This window comes from Phaseolus vulgaris, chromosome 11 (genome assembly GCF_051622355.1).
Source record: "Phaseolus vulgaris cultivar YP4 chromosome 11, ASM5162235v1, whole genome shotgun sequence".
NCBI classification, from domain to species: Eukaryota; Viridiplantae; Streptophyta; class Magnoliopsida; order Fabales; family Fabaceae; genus Phaseolus; species Phaseolus vulgaris.
Window position 1 is genome coordinate 10,889,950 of NC_143508.1, and position 20,356 is coordinate 10,910,305.

The 20,356-nt window shown below is 32.1% G+C and overlaps 2 protein-coding genes across 3 annotated transcripts; one reads left to right on the top strand and one right to left on the bottom strand.

Annotated features, from left to right (window-relative positions):
• The first annotated feature begins 8,213 nt into the window (after positions 1-8,213).
• EMB2795 (condensin complex subunit) lies at positions 8,214-13,325 on the top strand. Of its 2 annotated transcripts, none has more exons than XM_068636038.2 (14): positions 8,214-8,597; positions 8,679-8,780; positions 9,223-9,340; positions 9,630-9,697; positions 9,773-9,833; positions 9,930-10,130; positions 10,216-10,505; positions 10,634-10,781; positions 10,876-11,132; positions 11,236-11,266; positions 11,631-11,776; positions 11,932-12,042; positions 12,362-12,630; positions 13,054-13,325. In XM_068636038.2, the coding sequence occupies exons 1-13, from the start codon at positions 8,340-8,342 to the stop codon at positions 12,578-12,580; spliced, it is 2,010 nt and encodes a 669-aa protein (XP_068492139.1). In that variant the 5' UTR covers positions 8,214-8,339; the 3' UTR covers positions 12,581-12,630; positions 13,054-13,325. The 2 variants fall into 2 exon arrangements, with proteins under 2 accessions (XP_068492139.1, XP_068492145.1); XM_068636044.2 differs by having other exon boundaries at positions 10,882-11,132.
• Positions 13,326-14,687: 1,362 nt separating this feature from the next.
• LOC137833201 (uncharacterized) lies at positions 14,688-17,409 on the bottom strand. Its single transcript, XM_068641565.1, has 3 exons — positions 16,941-17,409; positions 15,990-16,013; positions 14,688-15,288 (listed from the first exon to the last, which is right to left on the bottom strand). Exons 1-3 carry the CDS (start codon positions 17,140-17,142, stop codon positions 14,942-14,944), a joined length of 573 nt encoding a protein of 190 aa, XP_068497666.1. The 5' UTR covers positions 17,143-17,409; the 3' UTR covers positions 14,688-14,941.
• Positions 17,410-20,356: the final 2,947 nt, after the last annotated feature.

Consider the following 20,356-nt stretch of genomic DNA (forward strand, 5'->3'; position numbering starts at 1 on the left):
AACACTATATTTCCGGATGAACTCAATTATTTTTTTTATAATCGATCATTGTTGTGAAAAGAATAATATTAAAGAATACAATATTTATATTTGTATATAAAGAATATTGATCTTCATAACTGTTTTTTTTTATATAATTTTTTTTATGATTCTACCTTATTTAATGTATTTTATTAGTACAATGGAGTTTTTTTTTCATTTCATATTAATTACTTAAAAAATAAAATAAAAAATAAAATCTCACATATCAAATAAAATAATATTCATTTTCAATCACTCTCTCCATTCTGTTTCAAACAACTTTATTCTTTGGTAAAGTCATCATTCATTTTGTATCTACCATAAAGAGAATCTTAATCTTAACGTGAACATCATCACACTCTTCGATCAGATCAAATAACCTTCAATTTCAATCACTCTCTCCACTCCATTTCCAACAACTTTATTCTTTGGTAAAGTCATCATTAATTTTGTATCTACCATAAAATGAATTCTAACTTTAACGTGAACATCACCACACTCTCTGATCCCAAAACCACCAATGAAAGAAAAAAAACTTGAAGAAGGAGAGAAACTCAAACTAAAGGAGAAAAAAAAAAGGTTGATTAATCAATTCATCATTTTTCTTTTACATATTATTTTTTACTTTAAAATTTGATCCATACAAAATTATTTATGTATGTTAAATTTCTATCATAGTAGAAATTGAGCAAAATATAAAAAATGTGGATATACAAACACAAAAGTGTATATGTTTCCACTAGTAATTATAAAAGTTATAATATTTAGATAAGACTAATATATCATTTAGTTTTGAATCTATAAATAATATTTTTATTCATATTTTAAGATATGTTTATTTGTATATTATAATTCAAATAATCATAATTGTTTTTTATCAAACCATTTTCTCAACTTTTATGATGAAATACATCATAAACCTGTTCGAAAGATTAAAAGAAATGTGATTAGTATACGAAAGAAAAATATATTAAGTAGAGAAGATATTTATTCTTGAGGAGAGACTTTGATAAAAGTCTTTATTATTCTACTAGTTTTTACATTAAGATGATTTGTTTCGATTTGCTTCTAGAATGCATTTAGATATTTAAGAGAAAGAAAACAAATAACTCCTTTATAAATGAATATTTTTCTTCAAGAGTTACTTTATTCATTTTTCTTCCTTATCTTCTTGAATTTCTATATGATTATTATTTATTGTGATGCTTCCTTGTTTGTTGCATTTCCTTTTTTGTTTACTACCCTATGAATGTCAACACCTAATCATTGACTGAGCATAAGTGGATTTTTTTGAAGATAAATGTAGAGATACTTATTGAAATACTTATACATGTTGAGTTTGTGTTTCAACAAGTCGACCTCCTAAGTGAGTTCAACCTTCTTTAAATTTGGATCAAATGAATAACAAAGGTAGTAAGAGGTGACGAGGGAGTGAGATCTTCAAAAGGATAAAAAAAACATTGGATTAGCTCAAATTACAACAATTCGAGACTCCAACAAATTTGAATGACATGAAGAAGGAAATGTACATATAAAATGTAAAATGTTTAGCTTAAAGCACAATAATTTCAGTTTAGGAAAGGCAACCAAGAGTCTCTAACAAACTTGAATACCATGAAGAAAGAAAGGTAAACATAAAATGTAAAATCCATAAGGGATGATTAAATGATGATAAGATGGAGTCGTACAACAATGTTTTTTTTATTAGCAATGAATTAATAAAATTAAAAAGAAACACTTTAGGGGTATCTCAACCCTTATGCAGCACATACTCCTAGTTTAAGCATTCAACAATCAAAACAAAGTTAAGTGACCCACCACTTAATTCAACAATCTTAAACTAGTTACAAAATCTTTGTTGTCCACACATGTCCTTCTGACTCGGGTATAGCTTTTGCAGGGTTCCCTGAGCCAAACATTGAATCCTTACCAACTACCAAATTGTTCCCCAAAATGACAATTCTGCTGCAGCTGAAATTGACAAAATTGATCTCTGGTTCCTTTGTTTTTGCTTCAGTTTGAAGCACCAAATTGTCCAATTTATAGGTACTGAAAGTTTAGCAAGCTACCAACAAAATGTATAAAAACTCCCTCCCTCCCCATTGGGTCTATTAAGGACCAACATAACTTAAACAACAATTGAATTGTCAAAGTATTTAGACCATGCTACCAAACCACTTCCATGTCCATGTGGTTACCTTTACCCACATCACCTTTTATATGCTTCCTTAGCCCGAACTATGTTAGCAGCGCCTCCACTAGCTTGAGACACCCATATAGAAAGCATAATTCCAACAGGAGGTCTGTGTGGACATATTGGTGTTGAGAACTGAACCGGTGCTTAATTGAGTCTGGCTTGGAAGAATCTGGTTGTTGAAAGGGGTGATTGTACCCCTTCTCACCATTTCCTCAACTAACTTTACCTCAGTTATTAAAGCTTCAACATCTGATTTTAGCACTCGATTATTGGTATTAGCATCACGAAATTGTTGGCTTGCATCGTTAAGTTGGTTGAATAAGTGTGAGTTTTCCTGCCTTAGTCGTTTAACTTGCCACTCCAAGTCAGCCAAATGGGCTTGTTTTCTTCTTATGGACCTTATTGCAGACTGTCTAATAAAATTCTTCCTTTTAAGATGCGTAGTCTCAACAGTTGTGCTTCGTTCATAGTTATTGTTGAACAAGATGCTTTGATGTCTTCAAATCCAAGTGGAAAGCTTGAAGACCTTGCTGCTGGGTGTGTGTGTGTTGTCTAGTTGTTTGAAACTTGTTAATTCACTCCTTAAGATGATCCAAGTTCATTTTAATCTTTAACCTTTTGAAAAAATGGGTTTTATAAAAATCTGTTGAAATTTCAGTAGGTTGAAATTTCGAAACAACAGGTTGTTTTACCTTAGTAGTTTTTGAAAAGGTTTTGAAAAGCTTGACTTTGCTGTCAAGTCAATTCAACTGATTGTTTCGACAAAACAACTGATTGTTTTTCTGAAAACCTTAACATAATTTTGTTAAGTGGTTTTAATATGTTTTAAATGATCCTAACTACCTTGGCTCCTTTATTAAATGTTTTTGACCACTTGGTTGGTTCATATAAAGGTGGTTTTACGCTCCTAATCTTGGAGTAAGAGAAAGAGTTTATCAAAAACAATTTTTCCAAGATTTGAAAGAGCTTTAGATCATTCTTAAGTGTGTGGAATAGGATTGGGTTGTATTATGAACTTTAAGCTTTGTAATACCAAGGTGTATTCTATTCCTTTCTTCCTTGATTACTGTATTTTTGTATTTCTATTGCCAAGGAGTGTTGTGTGTTCTTTAGGTGTTCAAGACCAACACTTTTGGTGTGGTTTGCCAAATGTTTCTTGAGGGGTTAAAGGTCACTACTTTGGTGTGTGGTGTTTGTAATCTGGTTTTGATTGCATAGTTGATTACCCAGTGATTTTTGGGGATTGGATATAGCTCTTGGTGTAAGAGTGAAGCAGTATAAATCTGTTTGTGTGATTCTCTCTTTCCCTGATCTTACATATATATGTTTTAAGTTGTTTTTATTAACTGTTGATAAAAAATAACCGGTTGAATTGCAAAAACAACCGATTGATTTTCTGGAAATCAACTAAAACAACTTTGTGTTTTGCTTTCCTTAGTTTCTTTCTCTGTGATTCTTCATTGACTTTCATTATACCTTCAAATTCTTAGAAAATCTTTTATAAACAATTCACTCCCCCCTCTTGTTTAAGGCCATATATTTTAACAGTTACCTCCTTCATCATCTTCATCAGATGGCTCACGTGAGGAACCATTTGTTGCAGTCGCCCCTTTCACTTCATTATCTCTTCCATTTGGTTTGTTAGCAAAAAACTGGGCTCCCAACACTTAATTCAACAATCTTAAACTAGTTACAAGATGATGTTGCAACTGAAATTGACAAAATTGATCTCTGGTTCCTTTGTTTTTGCTTCAGTTTGAAGCACCAAATTGCACAATTTATAGGTACTGAAAGTTTAGCAAGCTACCAACAAAATGTATAAAAACTCCCTCCCTCCCCATTGGGTCTATTCAGAACCAACATAACTTAAACAACAATTGAATTGCCAAAGTATTCAAACCATGCTACCAAACCACTTCCATGTCCATGTGGTTACCTTTACTCACATCACCCTTTATTTGCTTCCTTAGTCTGAACTATGTTAGCAGCGCCTCCATCGGCTTGTGGCACCCATATAGAAAACATAATTCCAGCATGAGGTTTGTGTTGATAGATGCTGCCATAGCATACATTGGACCTCCCATAACTCCTCTGTATAAAAATAACCATGCCTCCATATGTAACTTCCATAACTTCCCATAAGAAAGAGTGAAAGCTATTGGCTCGATCCACTTAAAGACCTGCATATTCCAAGACAAAATTGTTCCCTTATAAACCAAAACAGACCATCATGACAGACCTTAATAGGTTTTAGGCTTCACCCCCTCACTGTATTTTATCGCATTTTACCATCTTACTCAGTGAACACAGAGGAGACACTGATTCGGATTCAGATGCCAATCGTAGAAAGAATATAAAAAAGAGTCTTCCCTGTGTTTCAACCACAACCAAGAAAGAAGTTGAGTTGCTTGGAAGATTTCCTCAGAATCAGGAACCCCTTGTCTAAAGATCACATTATTCATGTGCTCCCAAATACAACGTACAATCGCCACCCACACTCCCTTCCACACCTTATTCTGTTTCTCAGACAAATGAACTAAATAAAAGTTCACAAAGTGATTACAAATATCCTTATTTTTGGCTCCCAAAATGCCTATCCATCTGAAGCAAAGAATCCAAACACGATGTGCATAAATACAAGCCAAGAACAGATGTTGGGAGGATTCTTCTGACTAGTTACAAAAAGCGCATAAAGAGGAGTTCACTACAACTCCTCGTGTCACAAGATTATGACTAGTTGGTATTCTGTTTAAAAGGATTCTCCAGACAGTGATTAGAACTTTTGGACAAGCTTTGGCCTTCCAAAGTAGACTAAAGACACCATTACTTGATCTGATGCCTTGGTTGGCCAAAAGGGTATATGCTGATTTCACAGAAAAAAAACCCCTTGGAATCCCCTCTCCATGCAATATAATTCTTAGAGTCCTTGTACATAACACTCATAGACAAGATTGTTAATAATTCTTCCTCCAAAAACCGACTACCATTAGAACCTCTCCCTCTTCCATTTTAAGTGCCAATGCCACCCATAATCATCCCAAAAACCAGTCTCACCCGCCATCATCCCTTGATTCAGAGACAAAGAATATAATATAGGATATAAACTCTTGAGATTATTGTTGTCAACCCAGAAATCCTCCCAAAATCTGACTAGGTCCCCAGATCTGGCTTTCCATGCTATAGCTTTTTGAAACCAACCTTCACCCTCACCCTCCTTGCAAACTTTAGCTAAGTCTCTCCACCACCAAGATTGACTATTCAACCGGACGTGGTTAATACCAGATTCCGCTATATATTTAGACTCCAAATTATCTTTTCACTTTCCCTTCTCGTCGCTCATTAACCTCCATTTCCATTTTGCCATTAGAGCATAGTTAAATTTCCTGATATCTTTGATTCCTAACCCACCTTCTTCCAGGGGTTTACAAATATTCTCCCAACTTACCCAGGGTATAAACCTGTTATCTCTGCCCCAAGCCCAAAGGAATCTCCTTTGTATACTTGTGTACCGACCCATCCTCGGGCGTTGACCAAAGTCAAACATGGTGGGACCCATCAGGGGCGCTATGAAGTGAGTAAGGGAGTTGACCGGGTTCAGACCAAGAATGTGCTTGTACCTGAGTGGTGTCACCCTCGATACCTACGAATATGAATGACCGTGGAGGGGGCGACACAGTAGGAGGTGGCACGGTAGAGGCGTGAAGGCCTCGTGCCTCGGTACCCCAAACAGTGATAGTAGACGAGAAAGGTGGTTTCCAAGCAACACCCCCAGTTCCAGTAGGGAGAGACCCAACTCAAGAGGGATCTGTGCATGAGGCGTGGGAACGCGGCAGTACGCACCATCGTTAGAGACCCACAGGGACAGAGATGACCCGTGAGGGCCACGTCCCAGAGGGTGATCTGCATGCATGGCACGTGAGGAAGGCGGAAACACTCCTAGGACGAATGACTAGGAGCTTGGGCGCATGAGTTGGCACCCAAGCAGTCACCTCCCGCGCAGGACGCTCTCCGAGAGGGGGGCCTTACACACTGGGATTTCCCTAAGTTTGGGCTACAGTGTCGTAAGGCTGCACCCACAGATAGGCTTAAGTCAGAGGAAGACACGTGGCAGAAGCACATACAAAGGTATATAAAGTCTCGCTACTAACAGACTAAGGTACGTTTTCCACACTTTACACACAAGTGAACTGAGAGCGAGGGAGTTTGAGTTACGCATTTCTCTGAGCACGGTGTTAGTGGTGTTCTGAGGCGGAAGTGCAACGGTGTTTTCTGCCATAACTGACTTGAGCGTCGGAGTGCAAACGGCCGCGAGGGCGCCCATTTGTCTCTCTGTTTCAGGTATTCACGGCGGCGAAGGCTGAAGATTGGAACGAAAGCAAAGGAGTCCTTGAAACGCAGTTCATAGCTACGCACAAAGGTGATCAAGTCAACCGACAGGAACAACTTGAAATTCTGTTACAAACCAAGAACAGAGCTTTAAAGAAAGACAAGTAGAAAAGTGTAATGGATGTAAAGACTGGTTTGATTAAGCAACATCTTTCTGCCATAGACAAAAATCTCCCTTTTCATGTGCTAAGTCTAACATTAATTTTATTCACGACGGGCTCCCAAAACTGTATCTTCCCAAAACAATGTGTTTTTAAAGGATGTTCACATATCAGTTGAAGTACCTATATATGAACCTTGAAGTGTGGCAACATGTCTTTAATATAAATAAATAAAGTAAAGTAAAAAAATATTAAAATAGTGTTGAAGATTCCATATCAACCAAAGATATAGTATATAAATGAGTGCAAACCTCATCTCATAAATCGATTTTATAAGATTAAATTATACTTAAAATTTGTTTTTCAATATGATATGAAAGTCATATAGAATTTATCTTAACGAAAGTTTGTTAAGCTAATCAGACGACCACCCATAAATATATAATCTTACATCGAATCTTATAAGATATCGACGTCAGAGAATGTCAGTTTTACAAGATTTAGTTAAACTTAAAGTTCACTTCATAATAAAATAATACATTAAATTATTCTAAAATAATTTTAAATTATTTTTAAAATTATACTTTACAAATTATTTTTAATTTAAATTTTATTTGAACATTAATTATATTTTTAAAAATTACTTTTACATTAAGTTATTTAAATTTTTTATTTCAATAATTATATTTTAAATATATTAGTATACAATTTAACCAATCAAATAATCTATAATCTTTTCACTCATTTTTTTTATTTTTCTTTCTTCATTTCAAACAATATCATTTTGTATTATTTTTCTCTCAATCCTCTTTAATCAAAACAAAACAACTATATTCAATAATTAGTCAAAATCGAGAAATATGTAATATATTATTTAACAATTTATTTTATTTTTATGTTTATTCAGTTTATAAATCTTCCACTTAATTGTTATTTTATTACCATTATATTATTTTTTATTTTTTAACATCTAAAAATGTTATATATTAAAATACTATATATCTCATCAACACTCGTATTTAAACAGTAATTAACAATTTTTCAGAAAAATATTAATTCATAAAAATAAAGTTGTGTCTGAATGGTTTCAAATTAAAAAAATGACGTTGGTTTGGTAAACTGCAATATTAACAAGTTAAGAAAAAGATAATATAAAAAATATAAATGACGAACTTAAGCACAACTTCTTTAATTTATGCATAAAAAGTTTAATTTTGAGCATTTTTTAAAATTTATGGATAAATTTACTCATGTACTTAAATGATCTCGTTTTCACTTTAAGACGTTGAAGTAAATTTTTTTATAACCAGAGGCTAAATTAAAATTAATAATTAAATTGAGAGAGCAAAATTGTATTTCAGCTTAACCTATAAATTTAAAGTACACTCTATTTATTAAAATATCTTTTATAAATGTTCTATATATGTTTAAAATTTTTGACAATTTAAAATTATTTAAAAAAATGAAAGACTGTAGATAACATTTGAGACACGTTGGAAAAGTAGAGTGTGTGATCAATTCAAATTAAAGAATTGGAGGGAAACCATCACATTTCCGTTTCTCCCAAATCTCTGCGTCTCTGATTCCGACGTTCTCACTTCCGAATCAAACCCTAACAACGCTCTGCAAACTCCATGGCGGAAACGTTAAGCCCAAACCCCTTGGTGGGTCAGAAGCAGAGGTTCCGTATCCAGTCCCCCACCGCTAACTTCTTCTTGGGCTCCAACAATGACCAGCTCGAGCGCGCCGAGGCCCGAGCCGCTCGGGCCGCCGCCATCCGCCGAAAGAGCCTCGGGTTCAGCCAACCTCTTCAGGCCAACTCGGATCCCTGCCTCAACAAACAGCAGATCCTCGATTTGTTCCAAAACTGCATCAAACTCGCCAGCGAAAACGTAAAACCTAAAACAGTTTTTTTTTTTTTTTTTAATTAGAGACTATTCTGTTTTTGTTTTTATTTTTTTTCGTGTCTGCAGAAAATTAATCAGAAAAATACGTGGGAGTTGAACCTGATTGATCACCTTACTGATATCATCAAGGGCGAGCAAGAAGATGACGCGGAGACTAATTTTCAAAAAGTATGTTCTGATTAAAATGCAGTTTGATAATTTGTGAGATTTTTGTTTTATGGGGTTTAATCGCATAGTGTTGTGTCACGTGTGATATATTTAAATTTAAACTTGAATTTTATTCAAATTCCACTGTCAAGGTTTTCGAAAAAATGGTCTGCGGCGTCCATTTCGTCCCCAACGTCAAGGTTTATGGTTTTTTTTTTGCGACCATATTTATCTGCAAATTCCTGCAGCATCAAGGATTGTGACTAAATTGTAACGGAAACCACAATTTAAAACCCTGTTTGTTACCAAGTATTTTAGAAGAGTTGCTTTCTTCTTTGTCTATGGATAGCTCAAATTAGCTTACGAGAGTAAAGAACTGCTACCAATCTCTCAGCAAAGACACTATAAGCAAAGTTATGTTTATGTAGAACGCAGATGTTCATTGGAATTTTTTTTTGGGCAGGCAAGCTGCACACTTGAGGCTGGAGTCAAAATTTATTCATTAAGAGTAGATTCAGTGCATTCTGAGGCATATAAAGTTCTTGGTGGGATGAATAGAGCAGGCCAAGAAGCCGAGCAAGGTACCCTCTCATCATTTTCTTGTTTTTGTTTTTTGAAAAATGAAATCTGCTTTTGTAGTGAACTCCCTAGGTGATTGCTTTGTCGTAGGAGTTCAAGTGGGATTGTTTTGCTTCCTTATCGTATGACTAGTGCTCTAATTCTAAAAATGCTTGTTAACTAACTAATGATTAATGAATGCCTGCATGCATGATTTCTAATTCAGAGTTCAGTACATTTACTGTTGATTTTTGTAATACTATGCTCTTAATTAGTTCTAATGCTAAGCCATGATGCCATCATGTCAGTCAGACACTAGCCTGGATGGTGTTAATATTGAAAGTGGACAAGAAGAAAACAGGAAAGAAACAAGCAAAAAGGTCTGTGGTCTATGGATTTCTGGCCTTGACTGGTTAAACACGTTGCTTAATTTTAACAGTTGTTTTTTCATGCAGTTGTCACCTTTGTCAACATTGGAATCATCTTTCGAGGCACTTAATGTTAAGAAGTTTGATGGTGATCTCAAATCCTAATCTATTTCTGTTACTTGTTTGACGAGGTTTGGAGTCGAGGTTGTGCTGAATATGGGTATACTATTGTGTGTTTTTTCAGCTGCATTTGTCGTGGATCCTCTCTATCGCCAGACAACAGCAAAATTTGATGAAGGTGGAGCCAAGGGTCTTTTAATGAATAATCTCGGTGTATATGGCGGATGTAGGGTGCTCTTTGATTCACTAGAAGTGCCCGCGAAGTGTATGGCAAAACAAAATCAATCTGATATTTCAGATACTATTGATCTTTCTTTTGTCAAAGGTGTGTTGCTTTTTAAAAAATATGGTGAAACTGTCGTTACATATGAAAAATAGCACATTCAGAGCGGAATTACTTTGTTCTGTAGATTGTATGGAGCAGATGGTGTTGGACATGCGTGTTAAGGATGAAATTTCTCCAACTCTGAGGACTATAGTAAGCCTATTTGATGAAAGTAACAGAAGGCCCACTGATGTTCAACATCACGACAAGAATTCAGCTGAAGATCTTGACGCCTCTTCTTTTAATAATGAAAGTGGTTTTGACAGAGAAGAATATGGGAACAGCATGACCTGGAGTGACGATCACGATGACCAAACGGTTGTTGCCGATGTAGGCTATAATGATGATGATCCAAGTTTTCCCAATTACCCTCAGGTTTTTGTAGTTTTCAACCATAGAAACTCATGTGACTGTCTTGAATGGGCTTTTAAAAATATTGTTTAAATATTTAATACTTGAATGATGTACTTATTTTACTATCATTCCATATATTGTTCTTGCAGGACAATGATGAGCCATTTCCGTCCCCAGACGCTGATATGGATGACAGATTTGACAATGTCGACGGATATTTATTTTTGAGTCTGGGCTTTAATTCAAAACAAAACGCCTGGGCCGGCCCTGATCATTGGAAGTATCGAAAATCCAAAGGTGCGGTTTGGATACCAGATAAAAGATTTTATTTTAATACTTTTATATTTTTTAGAAACCAGTATGGTAATTTTTTTAAGAGTCTTTATTGTAGCCTCAGAGGTTCATCCTACTTCCGAAGATGGGTCGATCATAAAAAGTAGGCTGCCAAAGAGTAAGAGACAGGCTGAAGTTGAATTAAATTTCACAAATTCTCTTGAGAAAGAAATGCTAGATATATTTTCTACTCCCAAGAATCCCAAATCATTACTACTCCCCGAAAGCAGATTGCCTTGCAATACAAAACTTCCCGAGGACTGCCACTATCATCCAGAGGATCTTGTCAAGTTATTTCTTCTGTCTAATGTGAAGGTAGTTTCTTTTAGTTATGAGGTTTAAAGTGTTCTACTGATGAATCTGAAGGCATGGAACGGTGTTTATTTTATATACTGATGATTTTTTATGCTTTCTTTAGTGTCTCGGGAGGAGGGCAAACAGGTTCGCAGGTAAAGTTTGCAGTTGTAAACTTGTGATTTCAGTATTTATAATGTGTGTGTGTGAAGTATGATTTAATTTTTAAATTCTATACTAATTTGTTAAAATATTCTATTTCATCAGACTGTTAAGTTGATAAAATTATAATTTTTTAAAAAGTAGTTAAAACATCAAACTGTCATTTTGCCAAGCTTGACGTGGTGTAATTTGATGACATTTCTGGAGATAGATGTTATTAAATTACACCAACATCATACTTGGTGTACCGTGTGATTATATCTCTTTCTATATATGCACGAATATTAAAAAAATATACATTTTAGCACATTTTCAGCTGTTGCTAGGTTGTGTTTTAACTTCCAGTGTTTTTTTCAGATGGATCTAGAGAACAATCCAATGAATATGAATCATTCCCTTCGTGGGACAATGGAAGTGTTGGTGGGGATGACTATGGTGACTACGGAGGTGATCTTCATAGTGACATGGAGGACTCCAACACTCTCATTACTCAACCTCGCCAGGTGGGTTTTAGTGAACAATTTACACACTTGCTCTTGGCATAATTTTGTTAGATGAAGCGCTGAAAGGAGAACAGTTACACGTAGTCCTTATCTTTAATTTTCAATCGAAAATATTGCAGTTATAACTCATGTATATGCATATTTTCAAATGACAGGTCAATAAAATTGAAGTCCAGTATGACAAGACTTCCAAACAAGTTGATGTTCATGCACTAAAAATTACTATTTGGGACCATGTTCAAGAATCTGTTAAACTTCCTTTGCAGGTATGTCAAAATTCCACCATTTCGTTGAAAATGCCGAGTTCAGAATATTTGTTTTCTAGTTATAATTTTTTAAATTAACCTTTTCCTTTTGGGTTTTTAAGTAAAACGAAAATGCTTGTTACGATGAGTTTTCTTCTTAAAGACATTGTGTTATTTGAAATTTCTTTTTAGGATTCTGTTCCATTGCTAACATTGTATATTTTTTACTTAACTTTATAAGTTTAAGTAAATGAACAATGTAATACTTTTTTCTCTTTGCGGTTGAATTGTAAGTACTAATTTTTACTTTGATTTGTTTTTTTGACTCTTTATTCTAAAGGGACAAAAAGATACCTTATCTTTCAGGAATATATTGGCCAACTTTCCTAGCGAATGCAATGCTGCTGCAACCATTAGTGACATCTCTCCTCACTTGTGCTTCATATGTCTATTGCATCTGGCAAACGAGAAAGGATTGAGCATTCAAAACTGCTCCAACTTGGATGATCTTACCATATGCCTTCCACATGTTGCTGACTCTTTAAGGGGAACAGTTTAGATTCTTCTTCACTCAATTATTCTTCAGCTCATGTATCAAAAATTGTTTTGGTATGTGGCCTTTACTATTTGCTTTATGTACTGTTCTTTTGTCAAAATAAGATTAATGGACGTTAATTTCATTGGTTTTTCTTGCTTGTTCCAATATTAGCGCATTTTTTAGGAATGCTCTTTTTACCTTTGAATATTTCACCGAAAATCTTTTGACTAAACTTTCCTGGCTCGGTTAATTTGAGTTATTTCATTTCGCCTTTTTTTTTGACAAACATCCGCTTATGAACTTTCTCAAGCATTTTTTTAGGATGGTAGTTAATATTTGAGGGTTGGAGATAACAGACATGGCTCTAAAACCTTGATAAAGAACTTGAAATCAAATAAGTCCAGAGGTTGGACTTCAATGTCCTTTACATATATAACTGAATAATCAATTTTGGCTTTGATTCATCTAACATGCATTTATGTTATAATTTTCAGATGGGACTTTGTTAATGGTGTGAAACACGTCCAAGAATGCATTGAAGTAACAAGTTGTGAAGTCTGGTTGGAGGTTGCAAATTTTAATTGGTTATGGTGGGTAAGAAAATTTGAGATCTATCACGATATCTTGTCTTTGCCCACATGAAAGTATGCAACTCAATGTAGCGCTCTTAATTTATTCTCCACTCCAGCCCGCCCATGTGTCTAATACCAGCATTGTATAAATAAAGTCATATATTGGTCAATGAGTTGCTGATTATTGAATTACACTTCCCTATTCCCTCACTTTCTATTAACTATCAAACTCAAATAATCACATTTATGGCTAATTAAAATAGTTAAATCTCATGTTTATTGCTGAATAAATAAATAAAAACTCATGTTTTTATTCAACATAATAAATTATCAATATCGATTTAGTAGAACTTTTCCCTTTTATTGTGAAGAGTAGAGGATCAAAATCCATTAAAAGAACACTTTCAAATAAACTATTCTAAAATCTTTTGAAAATAAAATAAATAATTTTTAAGAGTTACTGCCTATTTTTTTTTTTATTAAAGATCAATACCCCCAATACTCTCTTTATATTGAATTCTTAAGTAAATAAATGTTTATGTAATTCAATCAAATAATTTATGTTACACGGTATTATTTATTAGACTAAGATAGATGATTCACTTGATTAATTATTTGTCAAATTCACCTGGGTTTCGCAAGGAAAGTAAAATTATAAATGGAATAATCATTTCGCTAGTTTATAGTTCGTATAGTTTTAATGACACTGCACATGTTTTTCATTTATAGCACATTTTGAATTTGAATTACATTATATTTAAATTTAATTTTTTAAAATATTTTAAAAGGCATAGCTGTAAAAATAGTAAGGTCTTAAATGAGGTATGAGGTTGAGTTTTCACTTTGCATTTATATCCCGTATATCTCTGGACAAAATGTGTACCTCGGCGCAGGGTTGCATGTTTCCATTTTTCGACAAAACCCTAAAATGTTACGATTAATCTAGAACAAGCAATTTTTTTTCTTGAACAAACTTGAGTATTTTTTCCTAAATATTATAATAACATACACTTAACATACTTATATTACTAATCTATTGAGATAATATATTGGTTAAGAAAGAGTTTAAATAGTCTTCTTCATATAAATTAAGACTTCTTTTACAAACTTCTTTAAATGAATTTTTAAGAGAGAAAAATATGAAAAGAAAATTAAACTAAATTTGTTCATTTTATAATTTTTTTTTTCAAAATTTTAACTTATGAAAGTTTTTTTTTCTTATTCATATATTTTTTCTTCTCAAAATTATTGTTTATCAGTGTGCTCTCTTGCATTATGGACACCATCAGTATACTAAAAATATTTATGGAAAGTCATTTTGAACATTATTCAATACTCACACAAGTGCAAAATATATTGTAGCAAGAAAAAAAAAAGATTCTTTGGTAAATTAAGGTTCAAGAGCTGAATAACCATACTTTAAAATGATCGAGCAAAATTAATTTAGTTGATGGTCCTTTTATCATTGTGAATGAAGCCAAAAATTGAACAGGCGTGACGAAGAAGCAACAGTCTGAACCTTGGTTCGAAACTAAAGCAAAAAAAAAAACCAAAAATGATAGTAGTAAATAATTTTTATGAAGTTTATCACAACATTTTACAATTTCTTGCTTTAAACGATGATACACGTGGATTGAATATAAAAAAATGAATGATAGAAATACAACAACATTTGTATGTTACACTTGAACTTTCACAAACACACGTGAGAGCCATAACTTGCCTTTTTCTATTATCAGTATCCAAAAACCATTTGCTTGAAAACTATTATGTAACCACTGAGCTCCATGGAGGCCATGTTGTCATGTATCTAAGAACTCTGCACTTTCCCTTGAGAGTGTGCATGAGATTTGGCAAGCCCTTCTTTCCACCCTTTCTGACGTGCTCTGAGTTCCCACAATGCAGTGAGCTTCTTCTGCGCCACTAATGCCAACTCAGACTTCTCCCTAGCCTCCTCGCACGTTTCCATCCCTGAATTACACTTGTCAGCTTCCTTCTGATACTGAGATGCAATCTTCTTTGCCTCAAGCAGTGCCATGTCAGCATGTTGCTGACTTTCCATGGCTTGGTTCTCCCGCAGCTTCAGTTCTTCTGTCAATAGCTCTGCAAAATTCTTTTCGGTGTCTTTACTCACTTCTGGATCAGACTTTGCACAATCTGGATAATAGTTCCAATCAAGAAAAGGAAGATCAGCTGTTAATAATAGTTCAAACCACAAAAAAGCATCAATGAAAATAGTATGTTTTGTGACAATGCAGCAGCTGCTGCTGGCGAAGTACAACTTCTGCTATAGAGTTTTCATGTTGTTTTCTAGCAGAGGCTTATCCAGTACAAGATTAAAATTTGTTGTTCATAATATTTAAAGTGGGCAACAAATCATAAAGCAACATCTAAGGAAAATTTTAGTACAAGAAGGATTTTGACATTGACATTTAGTTTGATACCTTAATTTAAACACAATAGGTTGTAAGTTGCCTCAGCAATCTTTTGCAACACAAGTACCAAAACTGTATGTAGCAAATGACATGAATACTGGGGTGACATAAACTAAAAGCGCTAAAGTAGACCTAGTTCAAGATAAACAGATGTTTTAAACATGAAAGTAGGCCAAGAATTAACTTTTTTTTTTCGCTTTTCACAATCAAAAGGGAAAACATACGAAAGATGCATGAGATTTATGATCCTAAATTATGATCGCTGAGGAGAACTAATAGTTATCTTACTGCTTAAAGTTACTTAACATTATTTACTTCAACTCCAACAGTTCTACTATACCAGTGTTGCACAGAAAAAAGTATATCAAGAATGGATGGATTATTATATAATTCACTGTAGTTCATCCAGGAGACAAAACCAACCTCCAAAGGAAGTGTTGCTCAGCCCTGCAGAAACACAGAAAGAAACTGAAATTAGTACATGCTCAATTTTCAATTAGATGAAGACAAGGAAGTACTATATTAACCACGATGACACTCAATTGGAACTACAATAGTTGTCATAGTACGAAAAAAATGAGATTATAATTAACATGATTGTGGATTTATCAGTGATAACCGAAGGAAATAATAGCAACCCAAGGTTATGGTACTTAGTTTCACATCTGTTGTTTCTAAGTAGTTTCATAAATTTGACAGTGAAAGTGCAGATCAACATGGATGCAATTTTTAACTTCAATTGACAATTACTTTCTTCATAACTTATTCTTAATATCAAATTTAAAACAATGGTAAAGTGTAAAGAGGAAGCGGGAGAGGTAGATCAGGTTTCTTGTTAGGCACTAACATTCACTTGAAAGTTCAAGTGCAAATTATTGTCAGCAATTCATCAAGATTTTAAAACCCCACCGTTTCCATTGCTCTAACAACTGTACTAGCCAGTCCCATCAAGCGTTTCATGTAAAAGTTTGAAACCTCTAACTCTTCACTGGTCTACTTAAGTCCAAAGCAAAAACAAAAAGCCTAGCACAACAGAGGTAAAGAAGCAAACCCCTCTGCACCATCGTTTAGCAAGTTTTATCAACAGTGTCGTCTCATCAAATCACTCATCCCGGAGAACAGAACCACAAGTTTAAGAATTAATTGCTTAAGTCAGTTGAAGTAGTCATGATTCAACTTCCCCGATTGAACTAACACCCACTTTTTACACAAATAAAATAAAAACAAAAATAAATAAAAATACCATCAGTGCCCAGATCTCAAAAACTCATCCAAAGGCAGCCCAATTAAGAAAAGATGATTTTTTTAGCAAGATCATGAAACGGGTAATTGTGTAATTAAGGAAATCAGATCTGAAAGAGAACAGAGAAAGACCTTGGGGAATGGAAAGAATGGGTTGAGAAGAGCAATCACAGACGCAGGGGGCACAAGTAGAAGGAGAAGAGTGGCTCACTGCAGCCAAACCTTCAACGAAATGCCAGTAGAGAGGGGGACCCACTATGTATCCTGCTATGCAGAGAGCCACCACCACCAAACTCACTCTCAACACCACAGCCTTTGATTGGTCCATAGCCATCTTTCTCTCTCTGTGCTTTGGCACACACAAACTCAAGGGAAGACAGTAATAACAGAAATCTAGTGAGAGAAAAGGAATGAGTAATGGAAAGTAAAGACGGTGTCTTTGGGGCCGTCGGCAATGCCAAGTGGAGAGTTTGAGAAGTTGTTGACACTGCTTCCTCTTGTCTTCCCCTTTCTTTCTCCATTTTTAATGTTTTTTATTTTCTCCATCACAGATTTCATTTTCGTCACTGTTACAGTCTTGCACAATTTATTCGATTTCGTTATTGTAGAAATAAATTGGAAATTTAAATATAATGTTGAATGTAAATTTCTAACAAAAATGTATATTGGTAAATTTAAATTCATTTTATAGAAAAAAATAATCTCATTATTTAAAAATAAATATTCTGTAATGCAATATATAACTACATTTATCTAACTTTTTCTTTGTATACACATTAAAAATGTAAAATAAAATTAAAGAAATAACTTTCTTTTGTTAAATTTTCTGTATTAAACTATACAATAGGATTTTTTCTTTTATTAACTTTGACTTTATCTCATTTCTAAATTTAGCCAACAATATTCTTTTATATATATATATATATATATATATTATATGCATAAATTTTTTCGAGTGAAACAAAGAATGATTTATATTTTTTTACTAAAATATGACAAGGTTTTACAAAATACATCTTTCACGAAAAAATAAATATAAAATATTTTAATTTGAATATATTTCAGCTTTGATTGTAATTATAATATAAAGTAAAATATAAAATTGAATGTTGACAAATAATTTTTTTCCATATATTAGAAATAAAATAAAAATTCTCGTGGAAATAAAACATGTTAATGCAGTTGATTTACTTATTTTGAATAGGGGATCACATCTTTCCCTTTCTCAAATAATCTTCTTCGAAATGATGGATTTTTTTTAATTTTATCACTTTTCTTCTTTCAAGGCTATAATTACTATTTTAATATCATCCTAAGTTAATAATATAGTTTTTTTTTTCATTTATAGTGATAAACAAGTTTGAGATATTTTCACTAAATTTCTGTAATTTATTTATTTATTATTAAAATGGAGAGAAAAAAAATTATTTATAAGTTTGGTTAAATTGTGTAGAAATCGTGATGGTGTAAGATCTCTTTAACTTTGATTAGGTGAAAGAAAGAAATCGTGTCATGATGATTCAAAAATATTTAAATGGAACATTGTGCTCAATATGTACAACTTTAATTAATATTTTGATTAGAATTTAATTGAAGTTATGTATAATTAACAAAATTTTAACATTAAAAAAATATTTGAAGTCATACATGATCGTAAGAACTTTATTTATTTTAGTTTTTTTATTGAAATTGTGTTACTTATACATGACTTATTCAATGATTAATTCCTTTTAAAACAATTTTCATGTTTTTTTTTCTCAGCATCTTCATGTGTTAATTAAGAGGTGTAAACTTAATAAGTTAAATTAAATAATAATTTATTTAAAATTTGTGTTTAACAAAATAAAGAAATATTGTATTAAATATTGGTATTTTTAACAGTGTGTTAATTATAAATGAATGTTTAGATTTATTAAGTTAAATTAAGTATTATTTATTTTGAGTATATCAATATTTAAAGTAAAGAATCGATGTATTAAAAATATATTTAGCACTTAAATTTACAATATTTTAATAAATTATCTTAAAAATAATTTAATAAACTTTGTTGTAGAATTAATTAGCATGTATATTATGGTATTACATTATTTTATTAAGAGAAAAAAAGTATGGGTAAATTGAGTAAACAAAGAAGAAGACTACAAGATTAAGTAAAATAAATTAAATTTAAAGTAAATGTGAACCATAATGTTGTGAGATAAAATGAAACAAACTATTTATGAGACGACGTTGTGTGTCATATAATGGTCTTTTTCTTTACCTCCAAGGATAGAGAGAATATTAATCATAATATAAATATATATCAATATATTATATTTTTATAATTATTCATATAAGACCGTATAAGTTATAAGAATTATATATATATATATATATATTTTAAATAATAATAATAATAGTAGTAGATGTCACATCTTAAAAGGGTTTTAAAAAGGAAAAACAGTTTATAATAACTTGTGAAATAGACCTTAAACATGATGTGTTTTATGTAACTTGTATTCTGAAAAGAACTAAAGTCTGATAGATGAATTGTGGATTTTGTTATATGAGTCTCCTATATTAATAACATTTGTGATATGAGTTAATTTTTTTTATAAACTCTTCATTCTTTATTTGTTTTATATATAAACACATTTTCATAGGTCCAACATAAATCTTTTCATAAAATTCTGGATTATCTAGCGGACTCATCCAATTTTTTTTAAAAGCTTTTCAAATTTTTTATTTACTTTATATATAAATACATTTGCATAACTGAGCATAAATCTTTTGATAAAAATCTGGATCAAAACACAACTGCAACATTATTTTTCTTGAAAGTTAACTCAAATAAAAAATTATTAGAAAATAACTTCCTCCGTTATTTATGTGTTCTTGTATTCTTATAAATTGAGTAAAAAAATGTTAATAAAATTTACTTATGCTAGTTTTTAAAAATGATATATTAATGTTTAAAAAAGGAAAAAAATATATCAAACTAAATAATATAAATAGTATAAAGAAAATATAATTTAATTATAAATATATAGTGTAAAATTAAATTAAAAACGGGTTATGTTATATTTTTTAAAATATGCAATGAAGTATAAAGTGATAAAAATAATAAACTAATATAAATAAAATAAAGAAAAATACAATTGAATTATAATATATAGTGTAAAATTAAATTTAAAAGCCGGTCATGTTCCACCATTAAAAAAAGATACATTAAAGTGAAAAATATACTAAACTAAATAATATAACTAAAATAAAGAAAAATATAACTTAATTATAATATCCTATATGTAAATATATAAAGCCCTCTCTTTATCCATGTTTCATCTTTCTTAGTTTAGAAGAAAACAAAATTGTTGTACAACACATGATGTAAATAATTGTCTTATAAACAGAATATATTCAAGTTCTCTATATAAAATGTGTAAGGATTAATAGTTTAAAAAATAATTGTCTTATAAATTATAGTTTAAATTAAGTTTTGAAAAAAATAATTTAGTATTTTGTTCATTTAATTTTATCTTTGATGGATGAGATATATATGAAACTTCTTA

What these genes read in the sequence shown, in the direction of transcription:
- EMB2795 (XM_068636038.2), top strand. Translation starts at nt 8,340, where the DNA reads ATGGCGGAAACGTTAAGCCCAAACCCCTTGGTGGGTCAGAAGCAGAGG. An exon ending in GAGGGCAAACAGGTTCGCAG is followed by an intron (nt 11,267 to 11,630) that starts GTAAAGTTTGCA and finishes TGTTTTTTTCAG; the next exon opens with ATGGATCTAGAGAACAATCC. An exon ending in CTGTTAAACTTCCTTTGCAG is followed by an intron (nt 12,043 to 12,361) that starts GTATGTCAAAAT and finishes TTTATTCTAAAG; the next exon opens with GGACAAAAAGATACCTTATC.
- LOC137833201 (XM_068641565.1), bottom strand. Translation starts at nt 17,142, where the DNA reads ATGGCTATGGACCAATCAAAGGCTGTGGTGTTGAGAGTGAGTTTGGTG. An exon ending in CATTCTTTCCATTCCCCAAG is followed by an intron (nt 16,014 to 16,940) that starts GTCTTTCTCTGT and finishes GTGTTTCTGCAG; the next exon opens with GGCTGAGCAACACTTCCTTT. An exon ending in GAGCAACACTTCCTTTGGAG is followed by an intron (nt 15,289 to 15,989) that starts GTTGGTTTTGTC and finishes ACTATTATCCAG; the next exon opens with ATTGTGCAAAGTCTGATCCA.